This window comes from Miscanthus floridulus, chromosome 10 (assembly GCF_019320115.1).
Source record: "Miscanthus floridulus cultivar M001 chromosome 10, ASM1932011v1, whole genome shotgun sequence".
NCBI classification, from domain to species: Eukaryota; Viridiplantae; Streptophyta; class Magnoliopsida; order Poales; family Poaceae; genus Miscanthus; species Miscanthus floridulus.
The window spans coordinates 78889254-78908356 of NC_089589.1; the positions used below are offsets into that span (position 1 = coordinate 78889254).

A 19103-nucleotide genomic window follows, 5' to 3' on the forward strand; every position below is an offset into this window, starting at 1 on the left:
ACTTGAATTCTCAGCGTCCGGTCACTGCCGTGGAGCTCGTTTCTTCGTGATCTTGCGTCCGGCTAGGTTCCCATTTTCGTGCTTGGACTTTGCTTCATATCTTGAGTCTTCTCTTGTGCTTTTAGGGTCTTGCTTATGGTGTTGATCGTGGGATCATCATGTCGCCTTCGTCTAAGTCACGTCTTGCACCCTATTGAACTACAAAACAATTACTTGCAAATTCATTAGTCCAATTTAATTGTGTTGGTTATCAAACACCAAAATCCAAAGTAAATTGGCCTAGAGTCTATTTTCCTTACACTCTGGACACGTCGCGACGTTGTTTGCCCGTTTCTACAGTTCAGTTCAGTAGACTAATACTTCATTTAGCATCATTTACTGTTGAACCGGTTAGTAGGCAAAGATTGTCAAGAGAAATTTAAGCCTGAAGATAGTCAACTAGGGACTATGAAATTATGAAATGGTTTACTAGGTCAGGCGAGACTGCACTATGAACAGTGAGAAAGATAACAGACATGTGGCGCATTTCCATATATAGATTCGCATTTCCTGGAACCTGCAGTAAGCAGCACCACAATATTTAAAAGATTCCAATAAGAGAGGGCAGGGCATAACCACAGCACAGGAACGAGCAGTGAGCTGAACAAATGAATTGAATCTAGACATAACATCACTATCACGATCATCTAGAAAAGTAACATCACTGTCACGAATTTGTCACAGAAAAGAAACACCCTCAGCAATAATTAGGGATTGAACTAAAATGCCAATAATTACCTTTTTTCTGCCGCTGTTTGACAGCATCAACGCTGATAACATGCTCAAAGAAGCACTCAAGAAACTTCTTCGATATGCATGGCAGTTTTTAGCGACACAAGGTTCACAATGAGCCTCCACGTATTTCATTGACCACCTATATATCATCCCAGGTTGGAAAAACATACAATTAGGTATTTCTTTGACTACCCAGCTGTCAACAGTTTGAGCGTTCATTCACAAGTTAGCAACTCTTTTGGCTTTGTGACTTCAATAACACTACTCACAGCTCAATTTCCCTTGTCCTCAAATAATTGCAGAAGACAGAGATGGTGGATCCCCTGGAAGTTATCTGTTCAGTGGTTGCACGAGAGATTTTACAAAAAATCATCTCCCCATTGATAGAGAATTACAACAACCAGAAGGACATCAAAGAAAAGCTGCTGCAGCTGTGACAGCTCCTCATCACAATCCACGTCGCCCTGGAGGCAGCCGAAGGGCAGGCCATTACTAACTCATGGCTGCTCGGCTGGATTCGTAAGCTTGAGGATGCAGCGTGTGAAGGAGGGCAGGTCCTGCGTGACTGGAGATACCGCACTGAAGAGGTGAATTCTGCCATTGTCAATTCCAGCAGCACTTTCAAACGTATCAAGGTTGCTACTGCACAGTTTCTGTCATGCAAGGAAACAACCATTAGCATAGATGCCACCGTTTAAGAAGGTCGAAATAGTTGCTGCAGGCGCTATCAAGTTCATTGAGCTTCTCAAATTTCAGTTCAACCAGGCTGTGGTGCATTGACCGATCATCATGTATATGTCCATGCATGACAGGGTCATCAACCGAATCAAAGAGAGGAAGTGCGCCATCGACTTCTTGCTGAACCAGCTGCATACCAGATCTGTAGTACCTATATAAAAAGGTTTGGTCATAGATCAAGAGCCATATCATCAATCCCATATGGTTGTATTGATAGGGATATTTCACATACGGTATACAGGATAGCAGCAAGGCTAAGAACAGAGAGATTTCTACTTGTTCTTGATGGTGTTTCTAGCTACCCCCGTGCAGTGGATGACATACTCATAATATTATTGGGGGGTAGCAAGGCAGGAAGCAAGGTCATCATTACCACCATATATGAACCCTTGGCAAAAAGGATGGATGGGTGCCATATTCTTCCTGTAGAACCCTTGCCAATGGAAGACCTTGGCTACCTGTTCATGGAAAATGCCTTAGGCGGTGAACATCCTGAAGAATACCGGAAACTACTAGTTATTGGGAAAGAGATTGCTGAGACCTTAAGAGAATGCAGTCCTTTGGCAACAAAAGTTGTGAGCGGACAACTAAGAGACAATCTCAATGAGAAGTACTGGAGCACTGTCTTGAGACACTGTCAGCAATTAGTTGCACCTCGTTCCAAGTTAAAACCTTTCATTCTAGGTTGCAAGCTTCTGCCTCACCACCTACAAAGTTGCTTTGGAATATTTGGTACGTACCCACGCTGGAAGTTCACACATGAGGACTTGATAAGCCTGTGGGTGCGCAACGGTCCCATCAGCGACAAGGGTAGAAAAACCAGCATAGACAATGTTGCAGCAGAATGCTTTGATGACCTATTGAGGAAAGCATTCATACAACCAAACCAAGTTTCAGGGTTATACGAAGTGAATGATATGTTAAGAGACATAGCCTTGTACATAGGTCCAGTGCCTCGTCCAAAAACAAGAATGTGCAAGAGCAGGAACAAAAATTATCAAACTAGCAGGATTATAGATCAGAGTCTAGTTGAAGTCAAGCTATGACATGGTATTTGTTTTCTGTACCATTTACACTTGTTGGTTTAATGTTAAAGACTCGACCAGGGGGGAAGACATCCCTCTGATTTTGCCCTTAAGGGCATGTACAACGGCGTTGTACGTGCCCTAAGAAGTTTGTGCCAGCCTTCGAACTTGGACTGGCGACAGGGGTTTCTCGACCCCCGGACTTCAACAGTCTAACCAGTGTAACTCAGGAGAAGTTGGCTTGTTGGTTTATAGTTATCTGTTGCCTTTACAGTTCTTGGTTTTATTAGCCTGGGCACTAGGCTCCTAGCCTAATTTCCAGTTGGATCTGTTTTCTTGGATGTATAATATACAAGGAAAAGTATCATTGGTGTGGTGGTGGAAAGTGAGTATGTGACCAGGATTCGAAGTTTGGTGATCATCTCTTTTAGATATTTATTACTCCCTCTGTCCTAAAATATAAGATGGATAATATTCTGAGTTTGTTCTAAGTCAATCTAAATTTGACCAAATTTATAGAAAAGAAGAATAATATTTATGCCATAAAATGCATCATTGGGTACATTATAAAATACATTTTCATAATTTACATATTTGATAGTTGATGCTAATGTTAATAATCTTCTCTATAAACTTGGTCAAGCATAGCATAGTTTGATTTAGAACAAAATTCAATCCCCTGTATTTTAGGATGGAGGGAGTAGATGTCTTTGTTCATTCCTAGTTGGTGCAGAGGTCGGAAGTCACTTTCGGAACACAAGCGTTCAAAACGTTTAAACTTTTGGCTATGGATAATTTTATGTCTCCAAGAAGATTCATATTTGAAAAAGAAAACAATGTTTGTGTATTTTTCACCAAAAGTTCATTAATATAATACTACAGTTATACTAGGTTTTGTAATTATTGTAGAATTCTCTTTCAAAAAAATAATTAATGTAGGCGAGGGTAAGGCTTGCCACGGACACCCTTCCCCAGACCCCGCTCAGAGCGGGAGCTCTCTGCACTGGATACGCCCTTTATAATTTGTTGGTCAAAGTCACCTTTTTGGAGACCATGTCTTTTCCAAAATGACTCTGATTTGTGATGGATAGAGCAATCATTCAGCCATTTGCGGTTGACATTCCTAACTGAAGCAAAGGACATACCATGGGATGGGAAAAAGAAAAACTTACAAGTTTGTTTGACACAATGCCCCTATTGGAGTGATTTGTCGACTCCAATGCTTCTAAACAGTATACTGCTAATTTAGTAGTCTCATCTTCATGAATAATCAACTTACATGATCTGCATCGTGGAGAAAAATATCCAAAGTGACATGAGAAAATAATTTGAGGATGCACCAGAGTACGTATTGCTATTAACAATTTAGCTCCATACACACTACTATGAGCATATATAACAATATAAAGATCTAAAGAATATATAAAGACAAAATCCAGTTTCCTTTTTCCTTTTTCGTTCCTTTCAGAATAATCAGCATTCTGGCAACTAAGTTACGATATTTCCAAAGAAATGTCAAAAACAAATGCAGTACAGAGTTGCAAGAAATGCCTTGCCACAGCATTATTTAACTTACATTGGCATTGAAGATTTAGATAGGACACTCCCACTGATCCACAGTTCAGTCCAGCCCCACCACCTGAGGTGAGCACAATAAGTCAACACCCACGAAGCAATGCACTCTTCTCTAAACACAAGACAATAAAAACAATGCAGTAGCCACTAGCCGCAAATAGGAACAGCATTCCTTTTGTAGAGAAACAAAATGACCATTTGGTTCAACACATGAATTAACCATTTGCAAATGGCACATCACGAATAGTTACGACAAATAGCCTAGTCAAGAGGCATAAATATTAAACGATGTTCGAGAAAAAAAGTAGGTATAAATGGTATCCTTAATCTCCCTTATCAACACGATAGGGCCGCAGAAGGAAAACAGCATGGAGTTTCTACTTGTTAAGTGTATGAAGACTCACCTACTACAGGGCCCTGTCTCCACTAAGGGAGACTTCTTCAACATCTGTTATTTCATAAGGTTAGTAACACAACTAAATCTTGCTGCAAGAAATAAAAAATTAACTTCTCTGTGGAGCTCCGTTGCAACTCCAATAACCAACTCTGCAGCAATAAATCCAACAAGCAATGAACCAAGTAACTTCTGATAAAAAATGTGACATCTACAGGAACTAGATCTAAGCATCAGAGGTCCCCAACTCTAGCCAACTGTCTGTTGAAGCAAACCATCAGTCAGAATGGAAATATTAGTCGAGTCACTGTCCACGAGTCAATGACAATTTTGTGCTAGTCTAGCTGAAGAAAACCATCATAATCATAAACTAATGAAAGCTGAGACAGAAATCTACAATTTGTGTTGTATGCTCCCTGGTTTCCATCTAATGTAGTATAATAAGAAAACAATTATTCACTATATGCAATCAAGAAGTGTGAAAAAAGAATACTAATAGGACATCACCTTGTTTGGTAACTGTATTAACCGGCCGGAGCTCCATAAACTAATTATTACTAGACATCTCACATAGCATCGTCGCGACATGTGGAATTGAAGACACAATTCAAATCCAAGTTTCCAACGGTGCATATATGTGGGAAACTGACACATCGAAAATAGATCGATAAGCAAAAAGATAGACCACGAAATCAAATGATGGAATAATAGTATGAATCCTGAAATCATGCTTGTAACCAGAATCCATTGTGTCGACGCGAGAAATCAATCAATAACTCTATTTCTGATGGAATGTCAGAATGTGATACGCGGCACAACTCAGCTTCTTACACATGGTTTTGGACAAACTTCTGTTGAAGGGATCAAGGGAAGGGTGGCAACTGGCAACGGAATCCGATATCCCACAAGTAAAGCTCAGTGGATTTATGGAGGTGGCGGCCCTGGCGGGTATCTGACTGACGATGGCCGCGACATGTGACTTTGTGAGGGAGCGAAATTGGGAGAGGAAAGGGATCAACAGAGATTAGTAAGATACCTCTTAGGGCTTAGAGCGCCGGCATTCCTCGCAGCCTTGCAGTTCACCGACGGCGGCGGCGCCGCGACACTCCGCCGAACAACGGGAACTACCAAAGGGTTGAAGACTTCTTTCAGAAACGCACCCCCAAAGGAGCATCTACACTACTTCTGAAGCCTTGAGGACCCATGTGTAAAACAGTACATGAGGGCCTGGCCGCCTGAGGCCTGTCACTGTGGGAAGCCCACGCACGCGCAGGCGCAGACCATTCCACGGCGGCGTGCCGCGTGCCCGCGTACGGAGAGGGACGCAGCGTGCACATTACCTGTTCGATGGAATGCCGCAGCATTTCGGAGACCTTGCTGCGCGCCAATGCCGCGCTCTGCGTGATGGCGCCGGCCGTCTGCGGGCTGCGCGGTGCCCACCGCCGCAGCATTCACTTCGCGCCAGGCCCGTCCTCGCCCGACGAGGACGATGTGCGAGACCGCGCCCCGCCTCCGCGGCGCTGGTACCGGGCATCATACGCCCGGCTCCTCCGGCATGCGGGGTCACTGGCGGGGGTCGACCACGCGGGCGGCCTTCCGCGGCACGGGGCGACGGGATCCCTCGTCTCATGCCCGCACGCCGCCGCCCGGGCCGCGCACTTTGACGCGCTCGCGGGTGAGTTCGTCGCCGCCGTGGCCGCCGCGAGCCGCGGCCACCCGCCGCCGAAGATGGAGGCGACGTCGCTGAGCTCGCTGACGCAGGTCTGCGACGTTCTCGGCGTATCGGCGCAGCGGAGGAAGAGTGTGCGGCTCACCGTCTGCCCGCAGGTGACGCAGCACCACGTGTGGCGGGGCGCACTCGAGGCGGTGCTCGGGGATCTCCAGGCCGACATGGCGTCCCTGGACAGACCGTCCCTGGCGACCCAGATGGCCGAGCAGATCGCGTCTGCCTGCACCCGCTTCCTGTCGGAGACGGCGACGTCCTCGTCGCCGTCCTGGATGAGCCCGACGCCGTTCAAGAAACCAGCGGAACCGCCGCCTCCGGCCAAGAAGTGGCAAGAAGTGCTGGACATGTTTACTGACCTCGCCAGGAGCCTGGAGACCGAGGATCGATTCAACGGGCACGCGCAGAAGGTGGAGGTCATGAAGGAGGGGCTGTACCAGATACGCGATGTCGTCATTGAGCGGGACATCGCCTTCAAGGAGGCGCGCCGGCAGGACTGCCTGTTGCAGAGGAAGCTGTCCAAGAGCCTGGGACACTCCTCCAGGTGCCTGTACACGCTGCTCCTCTTCTACCTCTATGGCACCGTCCGGGACATGGAGGTGCATGTCGGCAAGTGCATTTCTGGCAAGGGAGGCAGGAATGTCGCTGTTCACGCTGCGCAATTCCTGACCGACGGTGATGAATCGACGATCAGGAGCGGTATCAAGCAGCTGAGCCGCGCTCTCGGTATCTTCCGGTTTGTTTGGGAGGCCGCGAATACTGACTGTGATGCTGCCAATCACAATGGCAAAGATGTTGCGGTCAAGAAAAAGAATGAAGATGCAAAGGGTGTCTTGGAGCTGCAAGGTCATCTCTGGAGCTTCGGTGTTGAGAAGACTCTGACATACAGAGGAGATGTGTTCCAAGTGCATCAGATTCAATTACCATGAAATCTACTTTTTCCAACACATCTTGTGCAAAATTTAGCCATATGGACAAAACATATAGAGGTGCGATCTGAAATGCTACTCTTTTTCACTAGCTCTTCTCTGAATTTGTACAAAGGCGATGCAACTGCATCCTGGGTGAAAGATACATACAGAAAGGGCAAAAAAAAAAAAGGAGTTCCTTTTGTTCCTAACATAAATTATGGAACACTTTTTTCCCTGCCTGTATTACTTCTTTTTGGAATCTCTACAATCTTCTTGGAGAGTCAAAAGTTTGTGTTTTCAGCTGAGAGATTTCGAGCCATGGATCTGTGAGAGATTTCGGGTAGAGTGCATTGTTGATAGGACTGTAGTTGGCTGCTCCAGCTGAATAGGCTGGATGAGGAGGGGATGGCAAGCAACTTCGGTTGGACTGCCTGTACTGCCGTAGCGGGCTAGAGCAGGGAGAGACAGGCAGCGACATGTTCATCCGAACAGTGGATGGGTTCCTGGACAGAAAAAAATCAGTTGAGGCACAATTCACAATATGTAAATTGCAATAAGTCTGACAAAAGGAGAACATACAATGCTGTGATCCTGCGACTTGATGTCGAAGGAATGGGGGATGTTGGTCCTGGCAAGTTTCTTATCATGATATCAGGATCTCTTAAAGGAGATAAGCTTCTGTATGATGAAGTTGCAATCTTCACCTGGAGAAAAAAAAACATGCAATTAAGAAATCATGAAGGATACATGGAACCTTGAAATATGATCAGTTTGACAGATTGTAATATATACATGCATATCTTCCAACATGCTTTAAGACAGAACACATGCTGATTTCATAACAGAGCATCTATTTGACAATATCAGTCCCAAAATCATAGGGAGTATGTGGAAGTCGTACCATGCTGTTTTTTCCATCAGTTGAAGTAGGAAACATATCCCTCGTGATGCCAGACCTGGAACTCCTGACTGTAGCATGGTCCTTGACAAAAGGGTGATCCATCAGCTGAGCAGCTGTAGGGCGGGCAGCAGGATCACGCTGCAAGCAGAGTTTGAGGAAGCTTTTCGCCTCAGAAGAAATATTATCTGGGATATCAGGTATGTCTTTGCTGTTCCCAATTTTGAATATTGCTGCCACCTGTGAAATCCATCCAAAGATTAGCAGATAATCAATGGAAGAATAAGTATCATAATTGATAAGCATGTAAAAGTAATTGCATCCATTAAGTCAATAACTCACCCCTTCATACTGACTCCAAGGAGGCTTTGCTGTTGCCATCTCAAGAATGGTGCAGCCAAGGCTCCAAATGTCTACTGAAAGGCTGTAACCATTGCTATTCATAATAACCTGAATTTTGACATGAAAAGAGAGAATTCAAGTCTTTAGTTGCTGTTCAGTGTTCACTAGGGAAGAATCAACAAGATACTTCAAGTTCAGTAGCCTCACCTCTGGTGCCATCCAGTAAGGGCTCCCTTTGAAGGATTTGATAGATGTATATGCTGATATCTGTGTAAATATAACAGATTGTTGATTAAAATTATAAGATAAGAAAGCCAGGCAGTTAACTATTGAATTGTGAGATGATTGACAGAGTTTACCACTTACATGCTTGGCCATACCAAAATCAGCAAGCTTGATGTCACCATTAGGATCAACAAGTATGTTTGCCCCTTTGATATCCCTGTCAGAAAAGTAAACTTTCATTCATAAGACGCTAAGACTGACATGCAGTTCCACAAAAGAATAAAAGACAACTGTATCTTATATATTGATGATGGTAGTGACTGCCAAATACCTATGCACTGTATTCCGCCCATGCAAGTATGCAAGGCCAGAAAGGATTTGTGCTGTGTAATTCCGAAGAACTGCCTCCCCGAACGGACCATATTCTTGAAGCAACTTATGGATAGAGCCCCCAGAAACATACTCGAGATAGACCGAGAGTGTCTCATTGCACTGCATTGTAGCATAAAACACACATATTAATATGACCGTTGTATCAATGCTTAATTTCAAGGCTGTAATTGCACCGCTTATGAGTGTTATGATGGATTATTATGTAATTACAGGAGATCAATGTTAATTCAGTAATCACCAAATCACTGCCATAGTACTGAACAATGTTTGGATGTGACAGCTCTCTCAGCAGCATGATTTCCTGTACATATCAGCTAGTGTCAGTACGAGAAGGAAATACAGTTTCTTCTACAAAATTGATGCCGATATTTACAATATTTTCATAGTATATAATCACCTGATTTAGCTGCCTGAGGCACTCTTTTGAGTTAGAATCATCTGAAATGACCTTAACCTCTTTAATTGCACACATTTGACCGCCTTCACTGCATAGCATATATTTTGAATGAGTCTGTATGGTGTTAAAACGAAACAAATATTACTCATCCGAAGAAATGTGAAAAAAACACAATGCTTCAAAATCAAACTAAGTACCTGTTGAATCCCATGTATACTTGCCCAAACGTCCCACTACCTAGCAACTTCCCCTTCTTCCACTGTAGAGAACGGGAAGGCAAGCATGGGGAGCCTGGGGGAAGAGGAAGAGGTTGGGGTGAGCTTGAGCTTCGCGAATCATCCTGCCATGAAGTAGGAGATGCAGGGCATTGCCCAAATGTTCTTGATGGCACAGGGGAATTTGAATAGTGATGTCCTCTTGAGCTAGGAGAAGTGGGCACTTGTGTACTGAACACAATTTCTGTTGATTTCCGACCACGACAGTATGTAGTTGGATCATTTGCAAGATCCAAATTTTGAAGGTGAAATTCTTTCCTTGGGGAAACTGATGTTTCAGACAATCGGGTATGCTCCACAGCCCGATTATTGGTGAAAATGGTCCCATCTGCTGGCACATAACTTTGTTTCCGAGATTCAATTGCTACTGTTCTGCCCAGAAGAGTGCTGCTTGTTTCTGACAACCTATGAAGTCAGACATAGGAAACAATTTTCAGATGAAATACATGTCTTTGATAAACAAATAGTACTACTTTATCTTTACATCCTGAAGATATCGTATCTCAATCAGTAATATTTTTTACTAAAGAAACACAATTATTTGCTTAGACAACTATTCCATCCTACTTTGTAATCATGCAAGGATACAGAAAAAAGGGAATAATTTTCTCAAATAAAAAATGTCTTTAATGAATGAGGTATGTTTGGATTAAACATTGCTTCAAAGTGTCAAAAATATCTTTTTTTTATCTCTATAACTAGACTGCAGAACCGAGCCGATCAAAGAAATCCACCGGGATTGGCCGAATGTAAGAAGATGAAACAAGTTTGAGAAGCAGTCATCAACAGAGGTGCTTTAGGTATAATAGGTCAATATAGGATAATGGAATCCATAAACCAATTGGACCAATTCCCCTTAAATCCAAATAGCCACTGAAATCGTCCGAACTGATGAAATTTGTACACCAGAAGAAAAATAGCTGACCAAATTTCAGAGTAGCATGTTATTTGACTACAGGTGGACAAATTTCAGAAGGCAAAAACAGTCAACACTACTCTAAACTGGGTACTAACCAATTAAGCATGCCCAGAGATTGAAAAATAAGCAGATAACATGTCAAAATTGCAGCTCCAAAATCCAAGCCACCAAAAAAATTATCAAACAAAGCAAACATCAAATATTTCAAACACTAAGAGTTCAACAAATCTCGGCACCCAAACCCATTTCGGAATATGGCCACACAGCTCCCACTCCCCAGTTCACCTTGAATTCAATCGGACGGGCAACCAAAGCAATCCATTTATGACGCCATCCACAAGGAAATTCAGCCAAAAAATAACAATATGGCTCAGGAACAGCATAATTGGCCCCCCCAAAACGAGCGCACTTTACACCAAATCCACCACGGGAATAGCACCAAACAGCGCAACTTTAGCTCCCCCGTGAACCAACCAACCAACCACCCAAACAAACAAACAAACCACCGGACCAACCGCCGCGCCGTGCGCCGCCCACGTCGTCTCACCTGTAAACCCCGAGATCCAGCTGCTCGTCGGACGCCGAGGACCCCAGCGAGGAGCCGCAGCCGCTGGACGCCGACGCCGACACGGAGGCGGAGGCAGAGGCGGACGGCAGCGGCGCCGGCAAGGACGCCGGGCGCGGGAGCGGGAGCCCAATAACCACCCCCGCCGCCGCCGGCGGCGGCGGCGGTTGCTGCTTCCCGCGGACGCCCTTGGCGAGGAGCGCCTCGTCGAAGCTGCTCGCCTTCTTCTTCCCCTTCTCCTCCTTCACCTCGCCGGCGATGGCAACGGCCGCCGGGATCGAGCCGGCCGGCGCCGGCGACGCCGCTCCGGCCTTGCTAGACTTGCTCCTGCCCTTGCCCTTCCACCACGCCGGCATCCTGCCGCTCCACGGTGGCTTCAGAGTTTGAGAGAGAGAAAGGAGAGGCGTACACGCGGGAGAGGAGAGGAAGGGGGGCAGAGCCTCCTCTTGGCAGCTGCGCGTCGTAGCAGACTGCCTGCGCGCGCGGGCACGAGTGGGTGGCGCCCGTTGCAGACGTAGCGCCTAGCGGTGCGCCACCGCCCGCCCAGTGCTGGCGCGGTGGGACCACACGATGCACCAACCCCCGGCTGGAGCAAGGGGCCCGCCGCAATGACGCGGGCTGCTGGCTCGTGGGGCCGGAGGCGCCAACCGGGCCCACGCGGGACGTGGGGACCAGGTGGGTGTTGTCGTACAGCGTGCGTGTTGGCGGGGAAGCGGAGGAGGGACAACTGGACTGGAAAGGTGGTAGGCTGACGTGTCCGGCGGGTTGGGTTGGGTTGGCTGGCCTGGTGGGGGTTTGTCGCTCGCGACGCTGCCACGGCCAGCACGCTACTGTTTCTTTTCGTCCTTGCTGATTTTTTTTCTCTTCGTCCTTGCATTTTGATTAGAAATACTACTAGTATAATATTTGAATTTGTTAGCTAGGGATGCTGAGATGCCGCTTTTTGTTTTTATAAGATGGGTAGTAATGGTGATGGGAGGACTGCATGATGGGTGCGCCAGTGATTGAGAAACGTTACTTGTATTTATCTATTCTCTTGTGCCGACTAGCGAGTGTGATGTTTGTTTTAAATTCGCGTTGATATGGAACAAGGGTCAATTATCGCATACCAAACATGAAGAATTGTTTTTTTTCTTAATCTGCCATCATGTCAACTGTCTTGCATTGTTTCTTTTATTTTGATCAAGTGTTATTATTTTGGTTGGCACATACCTAACCTTGTTCTTGTAATGATGCGTAGTATATTATTCAGTTGTGGCTACTGCATCTCATTTGAATTGAAATAACCTGTTAGAGTACTACTATCTCCGTTCGCTTATCTGAATTCTGGAGTAATCTGGATGGTTTGGAGGAATGCTGGATGAATTTGTGAGAGAAAAACATCGTTCCGGATGAAAAAATAAGCGGATCAAGCCGGGTTTAAGGGCACGCAAACGGGATGCCTCATTTTGTCTTCCACTAGCAAATATGCCAGTGCATTGCAACGGAACTAAATATGTATTAGAATCAGGCTCTATATCATCGATAGAAGCGAGTTGTTCTAGCTCTCGTATGGGTGTGGGTTATGGGTCCGGATCACATATATGAGATATATAAGACGTCATCTAATACGTATTAGAATCGGGTTCCGTATCCATCATTGCTAAACACGAGTTGTGCAAACTCGTTTGAGTATGGGTCATGATTTGGGATCACATATGAAACTATGGTTTGGAAAGTAAAAAAAGCAGTACTGAAGAAACCTCCACTGTCTAGGTACTTGGGGGAGGTGAAAGAAAAAAACAATAGATGGAGATAAATTTTGCTTCTTTAATATTTGATGTAAAAGATATAGATTTAAAATTTTCTGATTGTAAATTGGAGTCGTTCAACGTCAGTCATGACATGAGCTCTATCATTTGTATTGGGACAGTAATAATTAGTGATGCTGACATGAGGCCTATCAATGATGTTGAAAAGTTACTCACTCATCGTAATTATCTATTTTGTTGGAGCAAGGTTAGTTTTACTCCCTCCGTCAACAAAAGAATATAATTGTGGGAACCGCGCCAGTTAAACTAGCTCATATTTAACCAAGTTTATAGTAAATAATATTAGCATTTATGTCTCTAAATAAATTTATATTATAAAAATATATTTTAAAACTAGTGTAATGATACTTATTTTTGTATCATTAATGTTAGTATTTTTTTTATACAAATTTAATCAAAACTTAGACCATTTAACTCATCGAAAAACGAAAATTATATTCTTTTGTGGATGGAAGGAGCACCTCGTGGGATTAAAGTTGATTCAAAGGATGAGCCATGTACCGCATAAGAATCCAAACCTGTACGCGAGTGCACAGGAGGAAAACAAGAAGGATCGGGAAACCCCTGGAACGTGTAACAGATGGACTAGTGGATGCTCACATTCTTGTGGCAGTAGCAAATTTGCAGGTGCGCCTGTTGCTGTTGGCGCGGATAACGCAGCACATTCTTGTGGCAGTGCCGCAGAACGGAAAACCCAGGGACTGCCGGACTGCCTCTGCCCTCAAGAAGCAGGTGCATGCACGCGCCCAGGAAGGGCTGCGGGCGTGACGGGAGGCACGCACGCCTTTGCTTCGCGGTTGGTTCGCGTGGCCTTTACCCGGCTGCCCCCACGTCACCGGCCGGCCGGCCGGCCTTCGATTCACAGTACAATCCCTCGGTTGTGACTCGGCCCCATCCGGCCACCCCGCGCGCTCCCCTCGTTTTCCTCGGTCGCCGTCGTGGTCACATGGGAAATATGCGTGTGCGCTGCGGCGTGCGGTGTACTGCCTTAACCAATTTATCAGTCGACTTTAATACCAGCCGAACAGAACAGGACCTCCGTCCGTCGCCATACGATTCCATTCCCCGCTTCCGCCCCGCCCCAGGAAGCACACCCTTCGCTTCGCAGCCAATCCGGTTTCGGGGGTAAAAGGCCTCTCATAATCGTTGATCCGGAAGCAAGCGCCATCAACGGTGAAAAGAGAAACCATCCAAGATTGAATATGGGGATTCAATTTAACTTGGGAAACCGATACTCCAACTACATGCATGCAGTATGTTTTCTACTTATGAAACATTCTGTCAGATTGTTGTAGGATTTTATACGTTTTATTAACTGTTTTTTTGGGTTACAAACATGTCCTACAGTCCTACTTCGATCGATGTCGTAGCTTAGCTACATGCAGGCATGAAGCCAGCGGTGGGGCTAGGGGGCTCTAGCCCCCCCTACCCATCCTGCGCATGTGGAGCCCCCTTAAGCCCTCTCTTAAAATTTTATGTATATATGTATTAGGTAGAAGAGGCTAAGGTTAAGAGAAGATAAAAATGCCTCTATTCTTTTATTTCAGCCCCTCCTAAAATTTTTTCTGGCTTCGTCACTGGCTACATGTGCAACTTCACCCGCGTGGTTTACATACCTCCATGGCATCTGATCCATTCCAAGCATTTGCCACCACCCGCCGGCCTCTGTGGCACGCATGCAAGGGTGTGTCCAGTTACAAAGCACCTTCCTTTTTCATTCATCGTCACCTGCAATTAATGGCCATCGCCTTCACTCTATATATCTCGGCAATATCATCATCCAAGTCATCGCTATCAATCGGCATCCCCTCGTGGGCACACCACCACCTACGTCGCACCCACCACTACACGGATCACAACCTCTAGCTCTCACCATCGCTAATGCTAACATAAGAGCAACTCCAGCAAAATCCTTACTTAACCCCCCATAGTTAAATATAGAGCCTCAGAAAAAAAAACATAGCTCCAGTAGGGTCCTTACTAGAGCCCCTAGTTTGGGGTGAGCACCCAAATCTCCCCCTCGGACCCCATTCTTGTTGGTCCAACAGCCGACCCCCATCCTTTGGTTGTGTCGTTTCCCTCCCCCCCGTGCAACATGGAACCATGCGACGACGCTCGTCCTTGCTCGCTGCCGCCCTCGCTGCCCCGCCCTCCGCCGCACAAGCGTGCTAGTGCTATGCTCCGCCGTGCGGGCGCTCGGGCCTCTCCTCTGCTGCGCCAGCGCTCTGCCCCGCCGCGTGAGCGTGCCGGTGCTCTGCTCCGCCGCGCGAGGTGCTCCACCGTGGCGGCGCTCTGCCACCGCGCGGGCGCGCGGGCCTCTCCTCCGCTGCGCCGGCGCTCTTCCCCACAGCACCGGCCGCTCCACTGCCCGCACCGGAGGTCGAAGCCCCACGGCAAGTCCGCCGCAGCGCTCATCCGCGTTGTGCTCGGCTGCTACGCCTGCGAGGGCCGCATGCCGCTGCTCGGCACCAACCCCGCCGGCTTCGTCCTAGCCTGTGTGTGTGGAGGATGTGGGGACGAAAGATTTAAGACAATGACAAGTGGGTCCCCTACATTGGATTTAGGTGTCTTCATTTGTGTGGTGCTAATGGAATAGAAGCAAAATTTTAGGCACCCATAAGTAGGGGGGAGCACCCAAATAAAAAGTAGGGGCCCTATTTTAGGGGCTACTGCTAGAGTTGCTCTAATATATCTACCTCGCTATGGTACCATGTCATTAATTTAGCAATTGGACATTGTCATCGTGTGTGATATGATAAAAGGGGTTGCTAGTGCTCGGACGTCCGATCTGGATGTTTAGCCTCAGACGGTGCAAATTCTCGCTGAAACGTTAATATGCGCATAAACAAAAATCCCGCACCTCACCATGCGTATCTATACGCCCACCCGCACACCTAACATGCCCCACCACCGTAGGCGCACCCCTACCCATTGTGTCCTCGACCGCCGACCCCTAGCACACCACCAGCCACCGGCTCACCACGTCCCATTCCCCGACGCCCCCTGACTCTCTGAACAGTGTGAAACACGTGTGTTGGTATTTATTAACGCATACAGATAAATCCGTAAGCGCACGGATACCATTATAACTTTCACCCGAAAGTATTCCAAGTATCGTATCCACAGAGAAACGTAGGAGTAAATCTTATGTCCGAATCTTTTGCACATACCCTTCCTAGAAATATGCAATTAACTTGAACAACCAAACTCTTAAAAAGTCTCTCAAGGCAAATCCTTCCTAGCGAAGGAATTTTTCACCTTATCCCTATCAAAGTAGACGAAACCAAGGTGTATCTTAGTTTTTATGTTTTTGATATCTAGGAGTTCGATCTTCTGATAGGGCATCCAATAGAGAGACTCCTCCATGAAGAAAGAAAGGGGAGTATAAATGTAAGTCTCAGCAAAAGCCTAAACCTTTCTATTCCCATCACTCGTTCATTACATGTTAAGACAGAGTTGAGTCCCAAGCAAGTCCCAATGAAGGAGATTATGGCAGCATTTCTCCTGGAAGCCTCCAACAAAGATCTCGAAGAAGATGCCTAGGAGTTCATCCAAGACAAAGAAGAACCGCGAGATCCTTTCCCTCTAGATGAAACTCAAGAGCCACCAAAAGCCCCCATTGTGCTCAAACCCCTTCCTTTAGGTTTGAAATACGCTTTTCTAAACAACGATAGGGAGTCTCCTGTTATTATTAGCAATAAACTCTCTGAAGACGAGACCCTCTGGCTCCTTACCATTTTAGAAAAGCATCGCTCTGCTTTCGGCTACTCACTCGAAGACCTCAAGGGGATTAGTCCTACCCTTTTCACCCATCGCATTCCCATAGATCCAGCATATCCACCTTCTAGGGAGCCCCAATGTAGGCTTAACAATGCGATGAGAGAAGTTGTTAAGAAAGAGGTTTTGAAACTTTTGCATGCAGGGATAATCTATCCCGTGCCATATAGTGAGTGGGTAAGCCGGGTACAAGTTGTGCCGAAGAAAGAGGGCATGGCTGTGGTAAAAGATGAATTAATCCCACAACGAATAGTTACATGATGGTGGATGTGCATTGATTACTGAAAACTTAACAAGGCAACAAAGAAAGATCACTTCCCATTACCCTTCATCGATGAAATGTTGGAACGGCTTGCAAAGCATTATTTCTTTTGTTTCCTTGATGGGTATTCTGTCTATCATCAAATCCCGATCCATCCTAATGACCAAAGAAAAACTACTTTCACTTGTTTCTATGGAACATATGCTTATCGTAGGATGTCTTTTGGATTATGCAACACTCTAGCTTTGTTCCAAAGGTGCATGATGTCTATATTTTCTGATATGATAGAAGAAATCATGGAAGTTTTTGTGGATGATTTTTCTATTTATGGAAAAACTTTCAATGATTGCTTAGGAAATTTAGACAAAGTTTTGCAAAGATGCGAGGAAAAGGATTTGGTCTTAAATGGGGAAAAATATTATTTCATGGTTACAGAAGGCATAGTGCTTGGACACTTGGTGTCTGAATGTGGGATAGAGGTAGACCGAGCTAAGATAGAAGTAATAGAACAACTACCCCCTCCTACGAATGTCAAAGGGGTACGAAGTTTCCTTGGTCATGCGGGGTTCTATCGCCATTTTATAAAAGATTTTTCTCATATTGCTAGACCTCTTATAAGTTTGTTAGCCAAGGATGCTCCCTTTGAGTTTGATGATGAGTGTTTAAGTGCTTTTCAAATCCTTAAGAAAGCACTTATCTATGCACCAATCATTCAACCCCTTGATTGATCGCTAACTTTTGAAATCATGTGTGGTGCTAGTGATTATGTTGTGGGGGCAGTTTTGGGTCAAACGAAAGATAGAAAGCATCATGCAATTTCTTATGCTAGTAAAACTCTGTCAGGACCTCAACTTAATTATGAAACAACTGAAAAAGAGCTCCTGGCTGTTGTTTTTGCTATTGACAAGTTTAGGTCGTACTAATTAGAAGCAAAGGTTCTTGTTTACACTGATCATGTTGCTCTTAAATATCTCCTTACTAAGAATTTGATTTAGAAATTAAAGATAAGAACGGAATAGAAAATTCTATAGCCAATCACTTGTCAAGAATGCAGTTTGAAAATCCATAGGAGATGCCCATCAACGACTTTCTACAGGACGACATGCTCCTAAAAGTCAGAGGATCTGACCCCTGGTATGCAAATATTGTTAATTTTATGGTTGCGGGTTATGTACCACCAGGAGAGAATAAGAGGAAGCTCATCCATAAAAATCGCCTCCACCTAGGATGAACCGTACCTCTATCGAGTTTGCTCTGTTGGACTGCTCAGGAGGTGTGTTCCGACTGAGGAAGCAACCAAGATCATTAAAAGATGCCACTCATCACCGTATGAAGGACATTATGGGGCATTCTGCACTAATGCAAAATCTGACAAAGTGGATGCTTCTGGCCAACCATGTACGATGACATCAAAGAATTTATACAGAGGTGCATCCCATGTTAGAAACATGGGAATATCAACGCAAGAGATGCCATGCCACTCACCAGCAACCTCCAGTTAGAACTCTTTGATGTCTGGAGCATCGACTACATGGGACCATTTCTAAAATCCTGGCAGTGCGAATACATCCTAGTGGTAGTCGACTATGTCTCAAAATGGGTTGAAGCTTTACCATGTCAAGCTGTAGATTCAAATAACGTCAAGAGGATGTTTTCAGAGACCATCTTTCCACGCTTTGGAGTTCCACACATGGTAATTAGTGATGGAGGTCCTCACTTCATTGATAGGAAGTCTCGACACTTCTTATCCGATCATAGGGTCCATCATAACATCACGACACCATATCATCCTCAAACTAGCAGACAAGCAGAAATGTCAAACAAGCAAATCAAGAACATTCTACAGAAGACTGTCAATGAGATGGGGATGATATGGAAAGATAAGTTATCCAGAGCACTATGGGCTTACAGAACAGCGTACAAAACACCTCTTGGGATGTCACCATATCAACTTGTCTATGAGAAGACATGCCACTTACCAGTCGAGTTGGAATTCAAAGCTCATTGGGCCATAAAAAGGTGGAACATGGACTTTGATGCAGCTAGAAAGAAGAGAAAAATGCAACTCTCTGAGCTAGAGGAATGGCGAGAAAAGGCAT

At 45.4% G+C, this 19103-nt stretch overlaps 3 protein-coding genes across 8 annotated transcripts; 1 reads left to right on the plus strand and 2 right to left on the minus strand.

Moving 5' to 3' along the window:
- Positions 1 to 310: 310 nt before the first annotated feature.
- LOC136486787 (uncharacterized) lies at positions 311 to 5870 on the minus strand. Of its 6 annotated transcripts, XM_066483797.1 has the most exons (12): positions 5847 to 5870; positions 5543 to 5630; positions 5338 to 5462; positions 5014 to 5151; positions 4517 to 4560; positions 4114 to 4176; positions 3710 to 3821; positions 2253 to 2369; positions 2054 to 2146; positions 1745 to 1970; positions 778 to 1663; positions 311 to 556 (listed from the first exon to the last, which is right to left on the minus strand). In XM_066483797.1, exons 4-10 carry the CDS (start codon positions 5137 to 5139, stop codon positions 1845 to 1847), a joined length of 681 nt encoding a protein of 226 aa, XP_066339894.1. In that variant the 5' UTR covers positions 5140 to 5151; positions 5338 to 5462; positions 5543 to 5630; positions 5847 to 5870; the 3' UTR covers positions 311 to 556; positions 778 to 1663; positions 1745 to 1844. The 6 variants fall into 6 exon arrangements, with proteins under 6 accessions (XP_066339894.1, XP_066339896.1, XP_066339895.1 ...); XM_066483799.1 differs by lacking the exons at positions 5338 to 5462; positions 5847 to 5870 and having other exon boundaries at positions 2253 to 2288; positions 5543 to 5809; XM_066483798.1 differs by lacking the exons at positions 5338 to 5462; positions 5847 to 5870 and having other exon boundaries at positions 1752 to 1970; positions 5543 to 5809.
- LOC136486786 (uncharacterized) lies at positions 5854 to 7172 on the plus strand. Its single transcript, XM_066483793.1, has one exon. The coding sequence runs from the start codon at positions 5854 to 5856 to the stop codon at positions 7156 to 7158; it is 1305 nt and encodes a 434-aa protein (XP_066339890.1). The 3' UTR covers positions 7159 to 7172.
- Positions 7173 to 7247: 75 nt separating this feature from the next.
- LOC136486785 (mitogen-activated protein kinase kinase kinase 3-like) lies at positions 7248 to 11642 on the minus strand. The gene is made up of 11 exons (XM_066483792.1): positions 11137 to 11642; positions 9593 to 10075; positions 9396 to 9483; positions 9237 to 9299; positions 8937 to 9097; positions 8747 to 8822; positions 8588 to 8647; positions 8381 to 8488; positions 8042 to 8278; positions 7720 to 7844; positions 7248 to 7643 (listed from the first exon to the last, which is right to left on the minus strand). Exons 1-11 carry the CDS (start codon positions 11508 to 11510, stop codon positions 7403 to 7405), a joined length of 2016 nt encoding a protein of 671 aa, XP_066339889.1. The 5' UTR covers positions 11511 to 11642; the 3' UTR covers positions 7248 to 7402.
- Between the last annotated feature and the right edge of the window lie 7461 nt (positions 11643 to 19103).